At 43.4% G+C, this 21,650-nt stretch overlaps 1 protein-coding gene across 1 annotated transcript in view; it reads left to right on the top strand.

The window, feature by feature from the left end:
- Pkd2l1 (polycystin 2 like 1, transient receptor potential cation channel) overlaps positions 1-21,650 on the top strand; it is a 36,866-nt gene that overhangs the window by 7,284 nt on the left and 7,932 nt on the right. The window contains exons 3-4 of the mRNA XM_021212731.1: positions 20,579-20,706; positions 21,059-21,312. Of these exons, the coding sequence (XP_021068390.1) occupies positions 20,579-20,706; positions 21,059-21,312 (382 nt within the window). The remainder of the gene's footprint in view (positions 1-20,578; positions 20,707-21,058; positions 21,313-21,650) is intronic.

The raw sequence follows: 21,650 nt of genomic DNA, 5'->3' as shown, positions 1-21,650 counted from the left end.
TTTCTAGAATTGACAAGGAAAGAAGCAGAATGTTTGTGGGGGCCTCAACGAGGGTTTGTAGGTGAGCCCCTGTGTGACTGTTAGGATAGTATAAGTTAACTGATCACATGGGGCCATGCCATCAGTGACTGGAGGAAGCATGGTCGAGGTAAGGCCAACCGACTTAAGGAATGGTGCTACCAGTTATTAGCCATAGGGGTTGGGCTACTTAAACTCCTTTGAGCCTTGATCTACTCAAGAGAAGCTGACGTCCGCCTATCTGATGTTGGTAGAAGCAAAGAGAGCACCCTGCCTGGATCAGGCCCTCAGCAGATGTCACTCCACATCAGAGTGCAAGCAAGGAGGGTAGGTGCTGAAGTCCCCAGACTCTGGCTGTAGGTGCGATCGGGCTCTGGTTCCGCTGGCAAAAGTGGCCAGGGAAAGAAAGGAGGTGGCTGATATCATATGGCACTAATTTGAATGCTTGCTCCATCTCTACCCTGCTGAGTGATGACCCTGAGCAAAGATTCACAGAAACTGAGCTATGCAACTCACAGAGAACTTTGCTTATGAGTCCAAAGGTCTGGAGTGTAAGCTTTGCGAGGGACACTGAGGCAGATTATATTTTGGAGTGTAAAAAAAAAAAAGTTTATTATTGTTGGAGAGGTGGCTCAGAGGTTAAAAGCACTGGCTGCTCTTCCAGAGGACCCAAGTTTAATTCCTAGAATTCATGTAGCCGCTCACGACCATCTTTAACTCCAGTCTCAGAAGATCGGACACCTTCTTCTTGCCTCTGTGGGCACTGAATGCATACATGCAGACAAAACATCCATACACATAAAGTAAAAATAAATAAAATCTCAAGAAATTAAAAAAAAACAACAGAGAGGTTTATTAGAAGAGTTAACACCATGGGCAGACAGACAGACAGACAGCTGCATGGTGGAGACTCTGAGGAGAGTTTAGCCCTCAGCACCATAAATAGATAACATGGCAAGGATTCTGATGAATTCAGCCCCATGAGGCAGAGTAGGGATAGCTTTTTAAGAGATCTCAAAGGAGTCCTCAGTTAGGATGTCTCCGCAAACAACAGGAAAGCAATGTGATAGCGTCGGTAAGGTGGTTGGGTGGTGAGCTGGCTATTTCGTTGTCAGCTTGATCCAATCTAACATCATTTGGGAAGCAGGAACCGAAACCGAGAAATGCCCCAGCTAGATTGGCCGGTGGGAAAGCCTGTGGTGCATAATTTGAATTGATCAATTGATGGAGAAAACCCAAGCTCATTGTGAGTGGTCCAACCCCTGGATTGGTGGTCCTGGGTGATAAAATAAAGCCAGCTAAGTAAGCCATGAAAAGCAAGCTAGTAAGCCATTACAGGATATTGGATCACACTGTGAAGCCCAAGGTTGTGTTCTTTACTGAAAAGACCTGATTCTTGTCGTGGTGTGGCTCAGCTCTTAGCACACTTTTACTCCCTTTGGCTAGAATACAGACATGCCCTTAGCACAAACCTTTAATCCCAAACAATGAAGATATAAAGTTAGCCTGTAGAAGGAAGCACATGTGTTTGAAAGTGAAATATTTGACAAAGTAGGATATGCTCAACTCTCACAAGAGGAGAGAAGGGGAAGCTACTTCAGAGGCAGTGCAGAGAGAAGGCAAAGAGAGGAGGCAGTTTTGCCAAGGGACTTTTACAGACAGGTTCAAGAGAGGACAAGCTAGACACAGTTAAAGATAGAATGAGCCAGAGAATGAGAATGAGCCAGAAGATAAGAGCAGATTACTAGAGATAGTTTGAGGTCAAACCGAGTAAATCAGGAGAAACTGAGAAAAGTCCAATTGACTCAATTAGCTTAGAGAGGAGTTTGAGCCAGAACAGCTGAGTTGAACCAGCCAGCCAGAGCTCAGAAAGAACTAGAAAGGGTGAGCTTATTCAGCAGTTAAGTCTCAGAGGCTGGAAACCTTCTAGGCCTAGATAAGATTGTACAGAGGCTAGAAGCTTCCAGGACTAGGCCTAGGTTAGCAGATGGAGGCAGCAAGCCTCCAAGGACAACTACCAATAGGAGTATAAGGGATATTTAGCAGCGAGCTGGATTCCCTCCATGGCCTTTACATATGCCAATTTCTGCCTTGAGTTGCTGCCCTGACTTCCTTAGATGATGAACTACAAGCTGTAAAATGGAATAAACCCTCTCCTCTCCGAGCTGCTTTTGGTCATTGTGTTTTATCACAGCAACAGAAACCCTGACAAGGACAGGTAGTCACTGGTGGTCCTTTGATAATGGGAGCCTGGCAACCTCACTCCACAAAGAATCACAGCCACAGGCTCTTGACTGGAACCTTGCAGGGAGCTGGAATAGCGGTGGGTGGGCGTGAGCGTGGGCGTGGGCGTGGGCGTGGGCGTGGGCGTGGTGAGGAAGGCTGCTGTAGGCATCTTGGTCTGAGCAGCTGTGTCGGCTGGATTCTAACAATGGGTAAGACGGAATCATCAGGCACGTCTGGCAGGCCATTTGGAGTTAGTCTGTAGAAAAATCTTGGAGACTATGAAATAAGGTACACAGGGAATGGGTTCTTAGGACACGAATAACACAGTCTGTGCTCTGGATGGCGGTTGTAGGTGACAGGTTATGGTGATGCCTCAGGCCTGGGTAGAGGTTCGAGTCCCAGAACTAAGGGATAGGGCAATGGTTCTCAAAGGTGTGCTTGGCAGAGCCTGGGGCTTCCTATGACCCTCTCGGGGATGTTGTAAGGGCCTCTCTTACCCAATGGCCTAATTGTGTAAGGTTCTATTCTCTCCTTTCTCAGCCAAAGGAACAGATCGCAACACGTAGCCTGCAGAAGCCAATGTGAGAACTGAGCTATCTTCTCTTAATCTGAATACTGTGGGTCAGGCAAATTCAGTTTTTAAAAAGTGTTTTTTAAGAGAATGCAGTGGTTTTAAGTTCAAATGTTATTTATGTATACATGAATTGTTGGTTACCTTTTTAAAAATATTTATTTATTTATTTATTTATTATTTGTTTGTTTTATATATAGCTATCTTCAGACACACCAGAAGAGGGCATCGGATCCCATTCAGATGGTTATGAGCCACCCTGTGGTTGCTGGGAATTGAACTCAGGACCTCAGGAAGAGCAGTCAGTGCTCTTAATCGCTGAGCCATTTCTCCAGCCCAGTTATCTTTTTTTTTTTTTTTTTTTTTTTTTAAGGCTAGAGATTGAACCCAGGACCTAACCCTTGGTTAGCATATGCTTTTCCATCAAGCTACATCCTCAGACCATCAAATGAGATTACCTGATAGTCTGAAGGGAAAAGTAGATGAGACACGAATGAGATCCTGGCCATTCACACACTCATTCACTCAAGCATTTAGGAAGTTATATTATGTGCTAGACCCTAGGATGACTAGTAAGGGCTGTGAAATATACCAGACAAATCTGCCTTTAAGGAACAAGGGACTCTGACATGTGATCAACAGTGACATCAGTTTCCATTGTTGTGAACAGATACCATGACCAAGGCAACTCTTATAAAGGTCAACATTTAATTGGAACTGGCTTACAGTTTCAGAGGTTTGGTCCATTACCATCATAGCAGGAAGCGTGATAGCATCCAGGCAGACAAGGTGTTGGAGGAGCCAAGAGTTCTACATCTTGATCTGAAGGCAGCCAGGAGGAATCTGATTCCATACTGGGTGGAGCTTGAGCATTAGGAGACTTCAAAGCCCACCTCAACAGTGGCACACTTCCTCCAACAGGGCCACATCTCCTAATAATGCCACTCTCTATGGCCTAGCATTCATATAATCACATATAATTCATATGAATCTATGAGGCCCAAGCCTATTTAAAGCACCACAGCCCACGTCCTGGCCACCATAGGCTTGTAGCCATAACATAATCCAACTTCAAAAGTCCTCTTAGGCTATCACAGTCTCAACAATGTTTTAAAGTCCAAAGTTCAAGGTCTCTTTTTGAGATTCATGCAATCTCTTAACTGTAATCCACTATGAAACCAAAATGAAAAGTTTATCACTTAATTCCCATATCACAAGATACACATAACCACTCCAAAACATCATTGTGAAGAAATACTGGACCAAATCCAGACCAAAACAAAACAGCTGAGCAAACTCCAAATTTTGCATCTCCGTGTCTGATGTCCCACTTGGTTCACCTTTGTTGACTGCAACACAGTTATTTGTCTTGGGCTGGTTAGCACCTTTCCTTGGCAGGTATCTCATGGCTCTGCCATTTCTAACATCTTGGAGTTCCCATGGCAACTTCAACTCCACAGCTTCTTGTTCCAGTAATCCACACATGATCTGGACTCTTCCAAAGGACTTGGGTCACCTCTCCAGCTCTGCCCTCTCTAGCACTCTAGGCTCTGGCTGACTCTACTCCACTGCTGCTGCTGTTCTTGGTGGTCATCCCATGGTACTTGCATTTCTAATATACTGAGGTCTTCCACTGCAGGTAGGCTGGACTTTCACCAATAGCTTCTCATAGGCTCTCTTCATGGCGCCAAGCCTTAATTTCTTTGCATGACCCCCTTGTCCTGGGCCTTCAATTGCCACTGAGGTTGCACCTTTACCAGTGGCCTTTCCTGGTCTCTTACAGTGTCAAGTCTCAGCGGTTCTCCATGACCTCTGCATGCTTTCAAAAGCAGTACCACCTGGGTGATTTTTACACATTACCAAGTCTGGCTGTGAGCACAAGGTCTATCTCTGGAACATAGTTTTTTGTGCTCTCAGAAAACACTTCCCAGAAGATTTTTACCTCAGTGATGCTGGTCTCTTCTTAATCACCATGAATTTCTTAGCTCCATCTAACCAGCATCAATTGTCCCAGTAATCCCTTCTATTCTTGACTCTAAAGCCAGAGCCACATAGCTAAAGCTGCCAAGTTCTGCTGCTTTCTGGGGCCAGAATCTAGTCCCCCTTTTCTATTACATCTTGCTCATAGATCTGCATGCCTCCGTCTCCTGAGTTCTGGGATTAAAAGCATTTAACACCACGCCTGGACCTAAGCTTTCTAAAAATTCCTTTTCACAAGATGTTTATAAGCATGGCCACTATACCTCAAGATCCAGATCAAAAGCTTCTGTCATCCAATGTCAAGATCTGGATCGAAAGCCTGTGTCACTCAGCTTCAAGATCTGGATCACTGATGTGGTGTCCATTTCTGAACGATGGTTTATTCCAGATAGAATCATGTTGACAACTGAAGATAGCCATCAGAATCAATCACTTGTCAACTTGACATACATCATATCTCCTTATGTCCAAATAAAAACAACAACCAGGTCATAATAATGCCTAACATGATATAACTATCTCTTAGTCATCTGCAAATGCACAAACAATAAACTTAGCTGGGTGGGATCTTACCCCCAGCTCACCACTTCCTTAATTCCATTTAATGTCCTTGAACACAGAATTTAGCTCCATTCCACTTCCTGGTGCCTTTTTAATCTTTGAGCCATACATTTTGTAATTTTCACTTCTCAGTTTTCTATGTCTGATCAAAAGGCTTTTCATAAGAGTGCATCATAAGACATAGTCTGTGCTAGGCTATTTTGAGATTTCCTTTGTCAGTACAACTAATCTAAATCAGTTCACTTTAGCCTCAGGCAGACTCTTTCAACAGGGGCAAAAAGCAGCTGCATTCTTCACCCAAACATCACAAGAACAGTCTTTAGGCCACATACTAAAATTCTTTACTTCTGAAACCTCTTGAGCTAGGCCCCCACAGTTCAAATCACCCTTAGCACCACTGTCTTCCATGCTCATACTAGTATGGCCCATTTAGCCCCTTTAAATCATTCTACTGCTTTCAAAAGTCCCATAATTTATACTTCTCCAAACCAAAGCATGGTCAGGCCTATCACAACAATACTCCAGTCACTGGTACCAACTTCTATCTTAGTTAGGATTCCCATTTCTGTGAAGAGACACCATGACCAAGGCAACTCTTATAAAGGATAACATTTAATTGNGGCTGGCTTACAGTTTAAGAGGTTTAGTCCATTATCATCATGGCAGGAAGCATGGCAGCATGCAGGCAGATATGGTGCTGGAAGATCCAAGAGTTCTACATCTTGATTTGAAGGCAACCAGGAAGAGACTCTGACTCCACACTGGGAGGAGAATTAGGAAACCTCAAAGCCCACCCCCATAGTAGCACACTTCATCCAACAAGGCCACACTCCTAAGAGTGCCACTCCCTATGGCCAAGCACTCATATATATGAATCTATGGGGGCCAAATGTATTCAAAGCACCACAGTTGTGATGGTTGCAGCAATGGAAGACTGCTCCAGAACCATGTCAAGATGTGGGGGACAAAGAAACAAGGGGAGACCCAGGAAATCTTTCAGGTCCCGGGGGACAGTATCCATTTAAGTCTTAGGAAGTACTGTCAGGGAGGCCCAATGTCCCTGCCATCTCTTGCTTGTTTGTTCTAACAGAGTAGACTCTTTGGCTAGATGTACCATCTGTTGGGGGATGACATACTAACCAGTAAAGCTGCGGGCTATGGATATGCAAGGCCTTTGCCATATACCGCAGCTTACAGGAAGTAGGGAATTACAGAGGGAGGCATACCTCTATGCCTCTGACATGAACAGAAGTTGTAAGTGGAAGTCTGCTCCTCCACTCCCATCCTGGTTCCTATAACTTAGTTAAATGTTTATCATACTTAGATACAATGAAAGCTTTGTAATGTGGCATTCTGGTTGGTTGGAAATGAACCCCACATAAAATTATATTATGACGAAGAACAGTGGGGAAGGCATTTGGAAGTATAGTGCCAGACCCCTCCCTCCCCACTAAAAAAAAAAAAAAAAACCAATCTGATGCAACTCACAGCAGGGTCTTTATTCTATTCAAGCTAGCTCAGGACCCCCACAATGTACTGCCATCACACAGGACATTTTGGTGGGGGAGCCCTAAATGTCTGTCAGGGCAAGGCGTTATTGTAAGCAGCAAACAGGGAGTATGTGTGCAAGCATCTAATTGGGAAGCTACTGTGGCCTTTAACATATTGGCTGGTGCTAGGAGTCATATCATAAATTTAATTTCTGCTTCCCTCTGCATTGGTGGTGGTTAGGTAGGGGGTGGGCTTGTAACCTGAGGGTGCAGGCTTGTTAGGGGAATAACCAGGAGACCCTGGTCTTGTTGAGGGTGCAACCTGAAAACGCTGCTCTTGTTGAGGATTTGCCTAGAGACCGGGGCTAGGCTCAGGTTTTGTTGGGGACGGGGCAACTTGGCAATTAATGCTAGGTCCCAGCCTGTTAGTTTACCTGAGTTCAAACTTAGGTCAGGTGCTCTAAAATGGAGTCGGAACTTAAAAGATTTGGCCTCTCAGAAGTGAATATCAGCCTCTGCCAAATAAAATGAGAAGAAATATTGTCTGTATCCTGGCACTGGGAGGAAGCAATGGTAAATCAGAGCGCTGCCCGAAATAAACCTAAGATAACAATCACTGGGGAGCTAGATGAAAGCTTTGTTTTCCTAATCTGACAGAATGCTACACTGGTTAGGGAAGGTACTGTGAAAGGAGGGTATAGGGAAGACCTAAGAAAAGGTAGATAGTATTCCATGTAAGAGAAACTAGAAATAGTTCCCCTCCTCTCAGCCCAACCCTAATTATGTATTTGATAAAAACTACATTGAGTCCAATTTGCCGAGAGACAGGCGAACTTCTCAATAAGCCGAGTACCAAGAGGGGCTCAAGGAGATGTGTTGAGGGGTGCTGTGGAATATATAGAAATGTCAACTCTTCGGCCACTAGTCCAGCTGTTCTCAACCTTCCTAATGCTGCGACCCCAAAATACAGTTCTTCATTGTTGTGGTGACCCCCAACCATAAAATTATTTCACTGCTGCTTCATAGCTGCAATTTTGCTGCTGTTATGAATTATAATGTAAATATCTTCCATGCAGTTGGTCTTAGGTGACCCCTGTGAAAGAGTCATTCAACCCCCGAAAGAGGTCACAACCCACAGGTTGAGAACCACTGCTGTAGAGACCAGTAGAAGAGTGGAGGTTGTATATGCAGGGTGGCTATCTGTGTCAGGGTGGAAGAGACCCCAGACAGCCTGAGACCCTGTGATCTAAACATTCTCCCTGACTTAGGAAAGGGCAAAGGGCTTTGGGTCTCGAAATGTGAAAACATTCGATTTCCTTGCAATTTCATTCCTGCAATTCTTTGAGACTTCTGGATATTAGCCCTTTGTTTGAAGTAGTAAAGGTGTCCTCACACTCAGTGGGCTGTCTGTTAGCTCCCCGGTTACTTCCTTTGCTATAGAGAAACCGTTTGTTTTCATGTAATCCCATCTGTTGAGATTTGGGGTTAGTTTCTTGGCTGTTGGTGGTCTGTTTTAAAGGTTTTCCCCCCCTGGGACCGGAGCGATTACTCAGCAATGAAGAGCACTTTTTGCCCTCCCAGAAGACCTGAGTTTGATTCCCAACACCCACATCAGGTGGCTCACAGGCCTTGTATCTCCAGCTCCAGGGGGACTCCATACCTCTGGCTTCCACCGGCAAAACACACACACACATGCCCATACCCACCTCTTCCCTCTGCAACACATCCACACACATAACTAAAAATAATAAACACATATTTTAAAGAAGCAAGATTCATAACCACACAGTGCACAAAGGGTCATTTTTTCTTTTCAGAAAAAAAAAACCCATTCACTTTCTCTTAAAATTTTTGTTTTATTTACTGTTACTATGGTGTGTGTGTGTGTGTGTGTGTGTGTGTTGCATGCGGGTGTGCATGTGCCAACTGTACATGTGAAGGACAAAAGACAGCTGTCAAGGGTCAGTTCTCTCCTTCTCCCTGGCTTCAGGGGACTGGACTCTCACCACCAATCTTTTACAACAAGCGCTTTAACCCACCAGGCTGTCATGCCAGCCAGAAACTCCCAGTTTCTGACATAAGAATGGAGCAGGTCCAAAAAGGACTTAGACATTTGCTTTTTAGGAGACCCAGCTCTTCAGAGGTCTTGCCAGCTTGTACAGGAAATGGATCCTGATCCTGCCCAAGGAGAGGCTGGCTGGCAAAGCACAGTTGTGTTCTGTTCAGTGGTTAACTGGGGACAGGAACGCGCTCTGCAGCACTAGATGACCTGGGTTGCGGTTCCTTAGGCAAGTACAGCCCACAGCACTACACTGACTGCTTGTCAGCTCTGAGCTGGGCTCCTCTCCCAGCAGTTCAAAAGGGAGGACTGGACTCCAAGCCCAGGAGAGGATAAAATCATGCTGTTACTCAAGTTCATGATGATGACAATGTTTAATAATAATTACAACATTCAGGACTTCTTTAATGACAACGTATTTTTATGCCCTGCCCATGTCTAAAAGGAACATAGGTGGGGCATGCAGAAGAACATTTTTTAAAAAAGCACAGCTCTAGTAAAATATAACCCAGTAGAACTATAATAGAAGACATAGCACAAGAGCTAGAAAAAGATAAGAAAGAAAGATCAATTGTACCAGAAAACTCAATAAATAAAGACTTAAGGAGAACAATGCCCAAGGTTCCTGGGCAGTCAAAGTAAGGAAGAAAATACAAGTAATTTGCATAGTGTCCACTGTTGAGTATGGAAATTTTAAAAAAGCACATTGATTAATAACAAGATGTAAATAAACTTCAGGAGCATTGGTGCTGATCATGTTTATATTCAGTACATGGACTATAAAATTGATTTTAAAATGTTAAAACTTAAAGGTACTTTTATAATTGCCTCTCATAATCCATGTTTAATACGCATAAAGTAAATATTTATATTTATATTTATATTTATATTTATATTTATATTTATATTTATATTTATATTTATATTTATATTTATATTTATATTTATGGCATGTATGGCTTTACCTATAAGACAGCTTGGGAGTGCTCAGGATGAATAGCAGGCATGCACGTAAAATTTCACCAACAGTTTGTTTGGTCAGAGGGTCCCACTAGTAAGTTAAAGATGTCTTGATTGATCAGACCCTGCTTTTAAGGTAGTGAAGTGTCTCATTACAACCCCCTTTCTGACTCAGACACTAAACTCTGGAGTGTGCTTGTGAGGAACCTTATAAACATAATGTTGCATAATCTTTGGTGTTTGGATTAATTCTTTTAATGAGATTTTTGGGGATTTCATGTATTGAGGTTTGACCATTTTTATTGCCTCCTCCAACTCCTCCCTGATCCATTCCCTCTCTAAAGATTAATTTTTAGAAGTCAGAGTATTCTGTCAGAAGGATCTAGTGTGGTTAGTGGTCCTTTCATGCAGTACATACAGCATGGTCATAAAAAAAAAAAAAATCCCTGGTCTCTGTGGTAAGAGAGATGGGTGTCTGAATGCCTGAGTTTTGAAGAACTGGTATGTATGTATGTATGTATGTATGTATGTATGTATGTATGTATGTATCTCTGGTGACAGGGTCTCTCTCTGTAGCTGTCTTGGAACTCATTATTAACCACATTCTTGACCTCAGTGTACCTGCATAAAATGGAGATGGTAGTTCCTACTTTCCCAGGGTTTTGTAAGTGCTGTGATAATGTATGCTGAGGCTGGGGCACACCAAGTATCAGTCGCAGTATCATTACTATGCTGTGCAACTGTGACTTTGACCCGAGAGGTCATGAGTATAGACTATGGCTTAGCAGAGGATTTCATCTCTGCCAAGAAGAGGGGAGGAAAAGGGGTGCGGGGAGAAAGATGCCATCTACTCTTGGTGTTGGACCATAAATCCTTCTGGTCACTGAATCTCCTCCACAGCATCTCATGAAGTCATTATCTAGTCTCTAAAGTCTGCATGGAATTATGCTCTAAAAGGTAAAGGGACATACTAGCATTCAGCATTCTGACTCTAATTCTGCCGGCTTCCATTCCTTGATCCAATGCCATTTGAAAGACAAGAGAACAATGCACTCCCCAGTGGTTCAAATATGCCTGGCCACTGGGAAGTGGTCCTATTAGGTCTTGCTAATGTGGCCTTGTTAGAGGACGTGTGTCACTGTGGGGGTGAGCTTTGGGGTCTCTATGCTCAAGCTGTGCCCAGTACAGAAGAGAGAGTCCCCTTCTACTGCCTAGGGATCAAGACGTAGAACTCTTGGCTCCTCCAGCACCAAGTCTGCCTACAGGCTGCCGTGCTTCCCACCATGATGATAATGGACTGAACCTCTGAAGTTGTAAGCCAGCCCCAATTAAATGTTTGTCTTTAAAAGAGTTGCCTTGGTCATGGTATCTCTTCAGCAATGAACTCCTAAGACATACTCCTTTATCAGATCTTGAAGGATCAGGAAGGGCTGCTTTACCCAAAGCAGGTGGAGCAGCAGACTGCCCCTAATTGATAGTCACACAAGTAAAAGGAGCACTTGAGATATTGGCCATTTCATATCAGAAAACAGTAGCACCTCGGAAGCTCCGTCTTTTACTGAACTGAAGTTTTTGCTCTTAACCGTAGTTCTGCCCTCGGAGCAGCGCTCACTCAGCCTCACTTTTGCGTTAGAATCTTGACTCTACTCCTTTCTTACCTAGAGCAAGAGGATGGGAAGTTGGGATCCTCAAAGCAGTCACCATAGAGTTCCTTGTCGTACTAAATGATGAAGTGTTTCAGTGCCCAGCACAGGGCCCAGATTCGGTGTCCAGACACAGGAGTGGACCCTCTGGTCCGTTCAGGAAAAGGATGATTGTGAGATGGTGCTGTTGAGTCCTTTTCCGAAATCTCTGAGCCAGGTATTCCACTACCACAAGCTACTTCTTCCCAATAAAGTCAACTTAGAATTCCTATTAGCTGAATAGAAACTAATGGGAGGCAGTGGAGAGACACTATGGAAAACCAACACACTGTTTCCAATCTTCTCCCACTCCAGTGGACCTGAGGATGTGATGCCCTGCTATGACACCTGTGGTTCAGGTGGGCATTTTCCTCTGCGATGGGTGAGGGCAAGCTCTAAGTGTCTGCGTACTTTGTAAATGCCCTTCAAATTCCAGGGAGGTTGTAAGAGCTCCAGGAGAGGTACAATTGATTCCTTTCCACCCAAGCCTTAAGAATCACTGAAATAGATGGGGAGACCCACGGCCTCTCGACATCTCCACGGAAGACGGGCAGCGCTGACCATCAGACTGCACAGGACACAGCAGCAGTCCTGCAGCACATTGGTGATGCAGGGGGACTTATTAGAAGCACGCATGTTGAGCCCCACCCAGCGCTACAGCAATATGACCTTTAACAAGCTTTCCAGATGTCACATGCTGCTGCTTGCTTATGGGTAGGATAAAGAGGAACAAAGGTGACAGGCACGAAAATCACCATCCCAAGAAGCAACCTGCAACATCTCTGATCTTCATTTGGATTCAGACCACAGCAGCTTCCAGATTTGATGCTTGCTTTTAAAACTGTATTTTCTTTGCAAGTCCTCACAGACGCTAGGCATTGAGCATGGGCTGTTTCAGCAATGTCCCAAGCCTCCATTCAGCTTCCTGAATGACCGTGAGGCAGACTGACTGCACACTGTGTAAAGTTCCTAGTCTACTGAAATTCCTGTTATGTGAGCCCAGGTCTGACTTGACTGAGCTTATTCAAGTCTTCAATGAATTACTGTTCTCTTTTGAACTAAGGAATGTGCCAGATTATTTTCAAGTCTACTAAACACAAGCCATCTTCAACTATTTTGATGGCACTGTTCATGGGTCAAATGCAGTTTGAAAATGATTTGCTTCATTTTACTCTGTATTTTAGTGGGTTTTTTTAAAAAAAGACTTTTCCACGGGAGCCTGGAGAGACGGCTCAGTGATTATGAGCACGCAGTGTTCTTCTGGAGGGCCAGAGTTCAATTCCCAGCACCTAAATCAAGTGGTTCCAACTCAGGGGATTCAACTTCTCTGGCTCCATGGACACCTGCATATATCCCACATCAGATACACATACACATAATTAAAAATAATAAAATAAAGTAAACCCTCTTCTACTGTTTGTCCAGCACAACAAATAGTGACTGAGAACCCATTAAACACTGAATATTAACTGAGCATGGTGGTGTTTGAATAGGTTTGGTCTCCATAGACCCACGTGTTTGAATGCTTGGGAGTGGTACTATTAGGAGGGGTGGCCTTGTTGGAAGAAGTGCATCACTGTGGGGCAGGCTTTGGGGTCTCCTATGCTCAAGCTCTGCCCAGTGTGGAATCAGTCTCCTCCTGGTGGCCTTCAGATCAAGATGTAGAATTCTCAGCTCCTCCTCCATCTGCCTGCAGGTTGTGGCATGCTTCCTGACATGACGGTAATGGACTGAAACTCAAACTGTAAGCCAGCCTCAAAGAACTCTTTTATAAGAGTTGCCTTGGTCATGGTGTCTCTTCATAGCTATAAAACCCCAACTAAGGCAATACCTTTAATCTCAGCACTTGGGAGGCAGAGGTTGTGAGTTCAAGGCCAGCATCGTCTAAACAGTGACTGTCAGGCCAACCAGGGCTACATAGTGACCTCTCTCTCTCTCTCTCTCTCTCTCTCTCTCACACACACACACACACACACACACACACACACACACACACGCACGCATGCACGCGCGCGTGTACACACACACACACACACAAAACCTAACCCAAGTACTATATAACATGAACAAAATTAAGTCCTTGTCCCGGGAGGCAGACAGCCAGAGTGAGTGGAGCGGCTTAGTTACTTAGTGAGCTCCTGTTATACCCCATGTACCCCAAATATGTTGCTTTCATATTCTATTACACGATAAAAGGTGCCATCATTCTGGAACATCTTCACCAGTAGAACTTTTCTGAGGTTTGATATTATGACACTTAGCAAAGAATTTTGCACAATGTTAGACTTTAAATAGTGTCTGTATAATTAATCTAGAAAGCATCTTTATAATAATCTGAGTTGATAATACACTCTACATCAAAAATCAATGGTATTTGAAACAGTTTGGCTAAGTGGAGACAAAAAAACATCTCGTTCATTTTATTATTCTCTCTTTCTCCCTCCCCCCTACACACACACACACACACACACACACACACACACACACACACATTAATATTTGAGAGTAACTGAGATATAATGTTTCATTATTTCTACCTTAAAGTACATTTTTGAACAAAGTACTCAATGTTCATAAATAAAAATGTACAAGGAACACCAAGCATTTCCTTATGAGTGTTCCGGCTGTATGTGTATGTGGATCATGTGCATGCCCAGTGCCCTCAGAGGTCAAAAAGGGCATCGGATTCCCCCGGAGCTGAAGTTGCAAGGCCCCATGTGGATGCTGAGCCTTGATACAGAAATAAATGTTCTAAAGTGCCACGGACCACCCCAGTCAGGTACGGGGTCCCTGGAACGAGGGTCCTTGAAGCTAGGTGGGTAAGGATTTGACGGTGGCAAACAGAAACAAACACAGAGGCAGTTTGAATCTGAGTCTATTTTGCAGCTCTCAAGCAGGGGATTTTATACATTAAAAAAAACTAAACATCACATCTCTTAGAAACTATATCCAGTGAAACAGTCACAGATACCAACAAAAATCATTTGGCACAGTAAAGCACAAAAATCATCCAAGCATTACAGCTCTGAAACTATGTATTCAGTGAATCACAAGCAGAACGGGTAACATCATTATAAATCATCAAAAATATAACAATTCTAAATGGATGTATTCAATGGAGGCTGTCGTCCAAGGCTAGTGGCATATTTCCAGGAACAGGTTAATAAATCTTTAATGGTCAGTGCTCTTAACTGCTAAGCTAACTCTCTCGCCCCATTATTTAACATCTAATGCCTGATTTTTTTTAATCTTCAATATGTAAATTTAAACTATTCTAATTTTTTCTAATTAAGGCTTTCTTTACCATATACCAAAACCCACCTCCAATGACACATGTGTAACCATATGAAATTTTATTGTTGGGAAAGTTTTTATAATAATAGTTTTATAAATGATTTAGAAAGTAAAGCGTTGGTTTCCCTGGGGATAAGGTCATGTTAGTGGCCTCATCTCTAGGGATGGTTTCTTACCCAGTATTCTTGCTTAAGATCTTGGCCTAAGCTACCAGGAATATGTAAATAAGAAAAGGAATAAGAGGAAACAAAACAGATAGATTGCCAGGAGAACTACGGCTCAATATTTTCTCTCCAGCGAAGAGTTCCAACAACCAGTTCCAGGAGGCCTCTGCCTTTTGAGGTCAATCGCCTCAGTCTGTGGAACTTGTCACACAGATCCTACTGGAGGTGGTGTGGCACTAAAGTGCGAGCCATCTTTCCTGTTCCCAGGAATTGAGAGTATTTGAATGGAGAAACCAAGCTTAGGCTTTAATCTAGAAAGATCTTAAGGTTCCATCTTGGTGTTTTTACACATACAAACTTTAATTAAAGAGTTGTTTAGGAGAATGAATACTGGATCTCTGTGTGTTAATAAGCATTTTACCTGCTGATGGCATTTTTCTTAGAAAACATAAGTTTTACTGTCTCAGAAAATAATCAGAGATTGTTAGGGCCAGGCCTATAGCTCAATGGGAGATAATTGTCTAGCATACTCAAAAACCTCGTGTTCACTTCTCAGCACTGGAAAATAACAAAAGCAAAACCAGATGCAAGGGCAGCTATAATCACAGAGCCTGGGAAGTAGGGAGGTTCAGGAGTTCTAGATCAGCCTTATCTACACAGAAGTTCAATGCCAGCCAGGGTTACATGAAACTCTGTATCAAAACTAGCAAGCAAGCAAGCAAACAAGCAAGCAAACAAGCAAGCAAGCAAGCAAGCAAGCAAGCAAGCAAGCAAACAAACAAACAAACAAGCAAGCAAGCAAACAAGCAGACAGACAAAAGACTGAAGCTACTAAGCTCCCATAAGCAGTTGACAGCAATTCAGAGCTACAATAGTTCTAAGCTTTAATTGAGCCTGGATTAGAAAAACCCTGGGGCTAAGGGTACCACCTAGTGGCCACTCAGCAGTATAACAACTTAGCCTGTGGTGGGCAGAGAAAGTTCGTTAACTCAAATCTAAGCAGCTGTCTTTCTCCAGATACTAAGGACAGATAATCTCAGACATGAGTTAGAACTAAGGCCATGTCTTGGGCATTGTTATTAGAGTGGAATGGGATAATTCAAGGGCCAATGATTCTGTCTTTGCTAATGCCCATCCACGGTGAAGTATGATGTCTGTAGCTGAAACCAGGGATCTCTCTAAACAAGCTCCAGTCCACCCAAATCCTTCTTTTCCTAAGTTGGATGTGAAGGAAAAGTGTGTTTCAAGATCCAAAAAATAAAGTTAGTGTTTTTATTAGTGTATATGCATACATACACATGCCATTAGCATGTATGTGGAAGTCAGAGGACAGCTTGTGGGAGCCGGTCCGCTCCATGGGTGATGAGAACTGAACCCATGACATCAGGTTTCCATCCCTCATAAAGATACCTTCATTCAAGTGTATCAAAACTTTGATTAGACTCACTCCTTAATAATAGCCTCCCCTTTTATCCCCTTCTTCTCCCTCCTCACCCTCCTCCTCCTCTTCTTCTTGTACCTCCCCTTTATACCCACACCCCTGTGTGCATGCTTGCATGTGGCATGTGTGTGTATGTGTGTGTGTGTACATGCATTCGTGTGTGTGTGTGTGTGTGTGTGTGTACATACATTCGTGTGTGTGTGTGTGTGTGTGTGTGTGTTTAAGTAAAATCAAGCTTGGATCCACATGTGAGAGAAAATATTTGGTATTTTTCTTTCCGGGTCTAATTGCTTAATATAACGATCCAATTCCATCTCTTTCCCTACAGATGATACAATTTCATTCCTCTTTGCCACTGACTTTATAATACATATGCCATATTTTCTTTCACCCATTGACAGACACGCAGGCTGATTGCATAACTTGGCTATGAACACTGCTCTAGTGAGCATGGGCCTGCAGATGATTGTTACACTAGCCTGTCTTTTACAGACATTCCTAGGCATGTGCAGACAGAACACACTGTAGTTCTAGCTGTGGTTTTGTGAGGCACCTCCACACCGATTTCCACAGTAGATGGTAGCATTTATGATCCTATTCGAAGGATATGAGGGTTCCTTCGACTTCCATCCCTGTCAGCATTTATTGTTGTTATTTTCTTAATGATGGCCATTCAGACTAGAGTGTGGGGGAATCTCAGCATGCTGTTGATTGGCATTTCTCTGATGCTAAACATGTAGGATAATTTCATATAATTAGCTACTCGTACTTCATCTTTCAAAAACTGTTCATTTCACTTGCACGTGTATTGATTAGATTGCTTTACTATTTAATTTTAAAAACTCTTTATATATTCCTGCTGTTAGCACTCAGTTAGATGTGCATCTAGTAAAGACTCCTGTGCTATGGGCTGTTTCTCCAGTCATTTAATTGTTAATTGGTGCTTCTCATCACACACTTTTATTGCATTGAGGACAAGCCATGTTTTTATATTCAGTAGTGTTTGTTTCATGAAATTAAATGCAACAGTGTTTGCTGCATGTATGTTTAGAATTGTTATAGCCTCTTAGTGAACTATTTCCTTAATCACTATGAAGTAAACTTTATTTTCTCTTCTGATTAATTTTGGTTTAAAGTTGACTCAGATATTAGTATCTAAGTTCCATTGGAGAAAAAAATTTAAAGGAATTGCTTACAAGAGGCTGAGAAATCCCATTTTAAAATTCTAACTGGATTATACACATACAAGAAATTATAATAAAGATATAAGGAATTAATAGATTCACTTAAATACTTAAATATGAAGATATTCCTTAGTCCTACCCTCCCCTGTCGCGATCTCCTAACTTGCCAGCAAGAAAGACGCGCCACAACAGGATCCTTCTGCAGACATTTTTAAACGGGTTTTATTGCTGAAGCGAAAGACCCAGAGCCTGAAAACTGGTGCTGCTTAAATAGGCCTACGAGGGATGTGTCACTCTATGATTGGTGCTCACTATATACCCTCATTTGCATGCTCCAGGCTTGATCTGTGACTCATCATCTGTGCTGTTTGAGCATGTGCACTACAGTTGTCAGTTAGTTGTCAGTTAATTGTCAGTTAGTTGGCCGATGCCCTTCAGGCTCAGGTGCCATCTTATAGTGGTGAATGTGGCTTCCCACATCCCCCCACTATCTTTTAAAAGTAAATTTAAAGACATAATGGTGTAAAGCCTTGTTATTTCCAAATACCTTAATGTGTATATTATAAAGATGGGGAATAGTCTATTGTCAAAATTAGTATATTGTCATGATCTAGTACTGCCATTTAATGAACAACCCTTATTACAATTCCACCAATTACTTTACTAATAGCTGTTCTAGCACAAGAGAGAGTGTGACCCAGGACCCATCTCTGAAGCTCATATTACATATTAATTTTAGGTTTTCACCTTGTTAAAAGTAAAAAAAACTTAGCCGGTATGGTGGCCCATGTGTTTTTGCCCAACACTCAGGAGGTGGAGGCAGGCAGAGCTCTGTGAGTTTATAGTTAGCTTGATCTACATAGCAAGCTCCATGGCAGCCAGGACTACATAGAGAGACCCTGTCTCAAAAACAAAACAAAGGAGCTGGAAAGATGGCTCAGCGGTTAAGAGCAGCACTGACTGCTCTTCCGAAGGTCCTGAGTTCAAATCCTAGCAACCACATGGTGGCTCACAACCATCTGTAATGGCATTGGATGCCCTCCTCTGGTGAGCATGAAGATAGTATACTCACACACATAAAATAAATATTTTTTAAAAAGAAATATATGTCTTATTTGACTTTCTGTCTACTCACATATAGCTTTAAAAAATTTTAAAAAAAACAAAATGAAACAAGCAAACAAACAAACAAGTCCATTGAGCAACACGATAAATAATAATAACAAATTAGAGCCCATATGGGGAAAAACTAATCATTCATGAGTCCAAACTGATAAATAAAATCTCTTCCTGAAAAGACCACCGATTTCTTAGTCACTGTCCTAGTGCTGTGAAGAGACACCATGACCCAGGCAACTCTTATAAAGGAAAGCAGTTAACTGGAAGTAGACTTACAGTTTCAGAGTTAGTCCATCATCATCATAGCAGAGAATATGGTGGCATGCATGGCGCTGGAGCAGCAGCTGAGAGCTACATCCTGATATGTAGTCAGGGTGGGAGGGAAAGAGGGAGAGGGAGAGGGAGAGGGAGAGGGAGAGGGAGGGGGAGAGGGAGAGGGAGAGGGAGAGGGAGAGAGACTAGATCTGGCAAAGTCCACCTTCAATGATACACTTCCTCCAAAAAGGCCACACCTCCTAACCCTTGTAATCCTTCTCAAACAGTTCCACTCCCTGGTGACTAAGCCTTCAAATATATGAGTCTTTGGTGGCCACTATTATTCAAACAACCACAATTGGCTAATGTAAAAGAAATAATGGATGGAAAACAAACTCACTATTTGATGATCATCTTGGTGATAATTAGACAAATTTCACCAATAAATACTTGCATCTCATTGGTGAAAGATGAATGAGATATTTATAGAGTGTGAGACTCTACATCCCAAAATGTATATTAATTCTAAAAAAGAAAATTATAATTTTACATTGAAGAAACATAGTAGGCACCATCTTTGTTTGTTTGTTTGTTGTGTTTTTTGAGACAGGGTTTCTCTGTGTAATGGCTCTGCCTGTCCTGGAACTCACTTTGTAGACCAGGCTGGCCTCCAATTCAGAGATCTGCCTGCCTCTGCCTCCTGATTGCTGAGATTAAAGGCATGCGCCACTGCCACCTAGCAAGCCCTGTCTTAATAAGGGATCAGAATTAACTTTAGTAGTAAGGCATCAACAGACAACCTGTATTTTCTGTCTGATGCACCCTGATGACCACATCGCTCATGAGGCCATCTCCTTCAAACCCATCACCTGAATGTAGTTACAGGGAAACATCAAACTAGCCCAGAGTGAGGGACAACCTATGAAACAAGTGGTGTATACATTTTAAACCCAGCCGTTAAGCACAAAAACTTAGAGCTTCTCTATTTTCACCACACAGGGCTGGGGCTGTGGGCATTAGAGCAGTTGAACGAGGTGCCATTATTCAGAGCAGAGGCCAGATTTTTTTTTTGATCTGCAATGCAATGAACCCCGTTCTCAGGAGATGCTGGCACCCACTATGGTGCCCACTATGCCTACCCGCTACTTCCATGGCTTTAGGATTGGTGACATTAGAAGTCATGAGGTTTCCTTTCCATTGCAAGACATTTTGCCTAAGTCTTACTCTAGAATTTAGAAGTGAAAATCAAGAACAAATAAAGAAAAGCTTTGCCCAGTGCAGACATCTTTGAGCTCTGACATGGAAGAACTAGGTAGTTAAACTGTGTCTAGGGAGAAAAGTAAGATTTCAGAATGACGATGCCAATTAAGATTACCAAGTGGGGCAAGCTATTCTAGATGATCTTGCAGCCACACCCTTCCCTAAAGCATCCGCTGGAACCCTTAGTGGTACCACTACCCTCCCCAGACCTCCAGGGAAGATCTGATGGGCTCCTATTGCACCTGATCCCAGGGCAGTGGGCTTTCCTGACTCCTCTGGGGAGATGAGGACATGCCCCTTGGGTTGTGTTCTAGTGACCTACGGAATGACAAGTTCTAGTGCCTATTACTACACCAAAGTGATGTCTGAGTTGTTCCTACACACCCCATCCGACTCCGGAGTCTCCTTCCAGACCATCAGCAGCATGTCAGACTTCTGGGATGTGAGTATGGATGGCGATGCTTTGACTCCACCCCCACCCCACCCCCACCCCCACCCCTAGGCTCTCCTTCTTAATGGTCTGAGACACAAGGCAGAGAGGTCAGTCTGGAACCAGGGCAAATTAAAGCATAAAGCCGAATTAACAGATTGGGCTAGGGTGAAGGTGGAGGCTGGAGAGAGATGAGGGTAACCATCTGGGGGTTGACGAGCAGGAGCCAGAGTTAGCACAGTCAACTGTGGGGGTCCAAACAATAGAGGCTAGAGGAGAGTTGAGGGCACAGGGAATGAAGGCAAAGATCATGCACTAGGGTTCGCAGGAGGCTGGACCAGGCCCAACCCAGCTGCTGGTCCAGTTTGCTCAGGGCCCACTCCTGGACGGTTTGTACTGGACAAAGTGGTACAACAACCAGAGCCTGGGGCGTGGCTCCCACTCCTTCATCTACTATGAGAACCTGCTCCTGGGAGCCCCGAGGTTGCGGCAGCTGCGCGTGCGCAACGACTCCTGTGTGGTTCATGAAGACTTCCGGGAGGACATTTTGAACTGTTATGATGTCTACTCGCCGGACAAAGAAGATGAGCTCCCTTTTGGACCTCTGAACGGCACAGCGTGAGTGAGCCCCTGCTGAAAGCACAGGACCACCCCCCTTTGAGCTTGCCTGTCACTCCAGAGTGTGGAAAACACTTCTACTGGACTTAAAAAAAACCTTAAAGGTGGGGATCTCTCCCTAAGCCTCAACAACGACTCATTAACACACTTTGGTGTGTGCCATTCAGGTGTAGAGGAGGCAGATTAGCAGAAAAGACACAGCCACTGTCCTTGTTCCCACTCACAAGGTGACATCCTTTCTTGAAGGCAGAGTAGAGTCCCTCGCGGGGTGTGGTTCATGAGAGAAGTCCATGGTTGGAGTACTTGACTCCTGGGACTTGATGCAGGAAGCAGCAAGG

Source organism: Mus pahari, chromosome 1 (genome assembly GCF_900095145.1).
Source record: "Mus pahari chromosome 1, PAHARI_EIJ_v1.1, whole genome shotgun sequence".
In the NCBI taxonomy this organism is placed as follows: Eukaryota; Metazoa; Chordata; class Mammalia; order Rodentia; family Muridae; genus Mus; species Mus pahari.
Note: the sequence above shows the minus strand (reverse complement) of the source record. Positions and strands in the feature narration are given on the sequence as shown.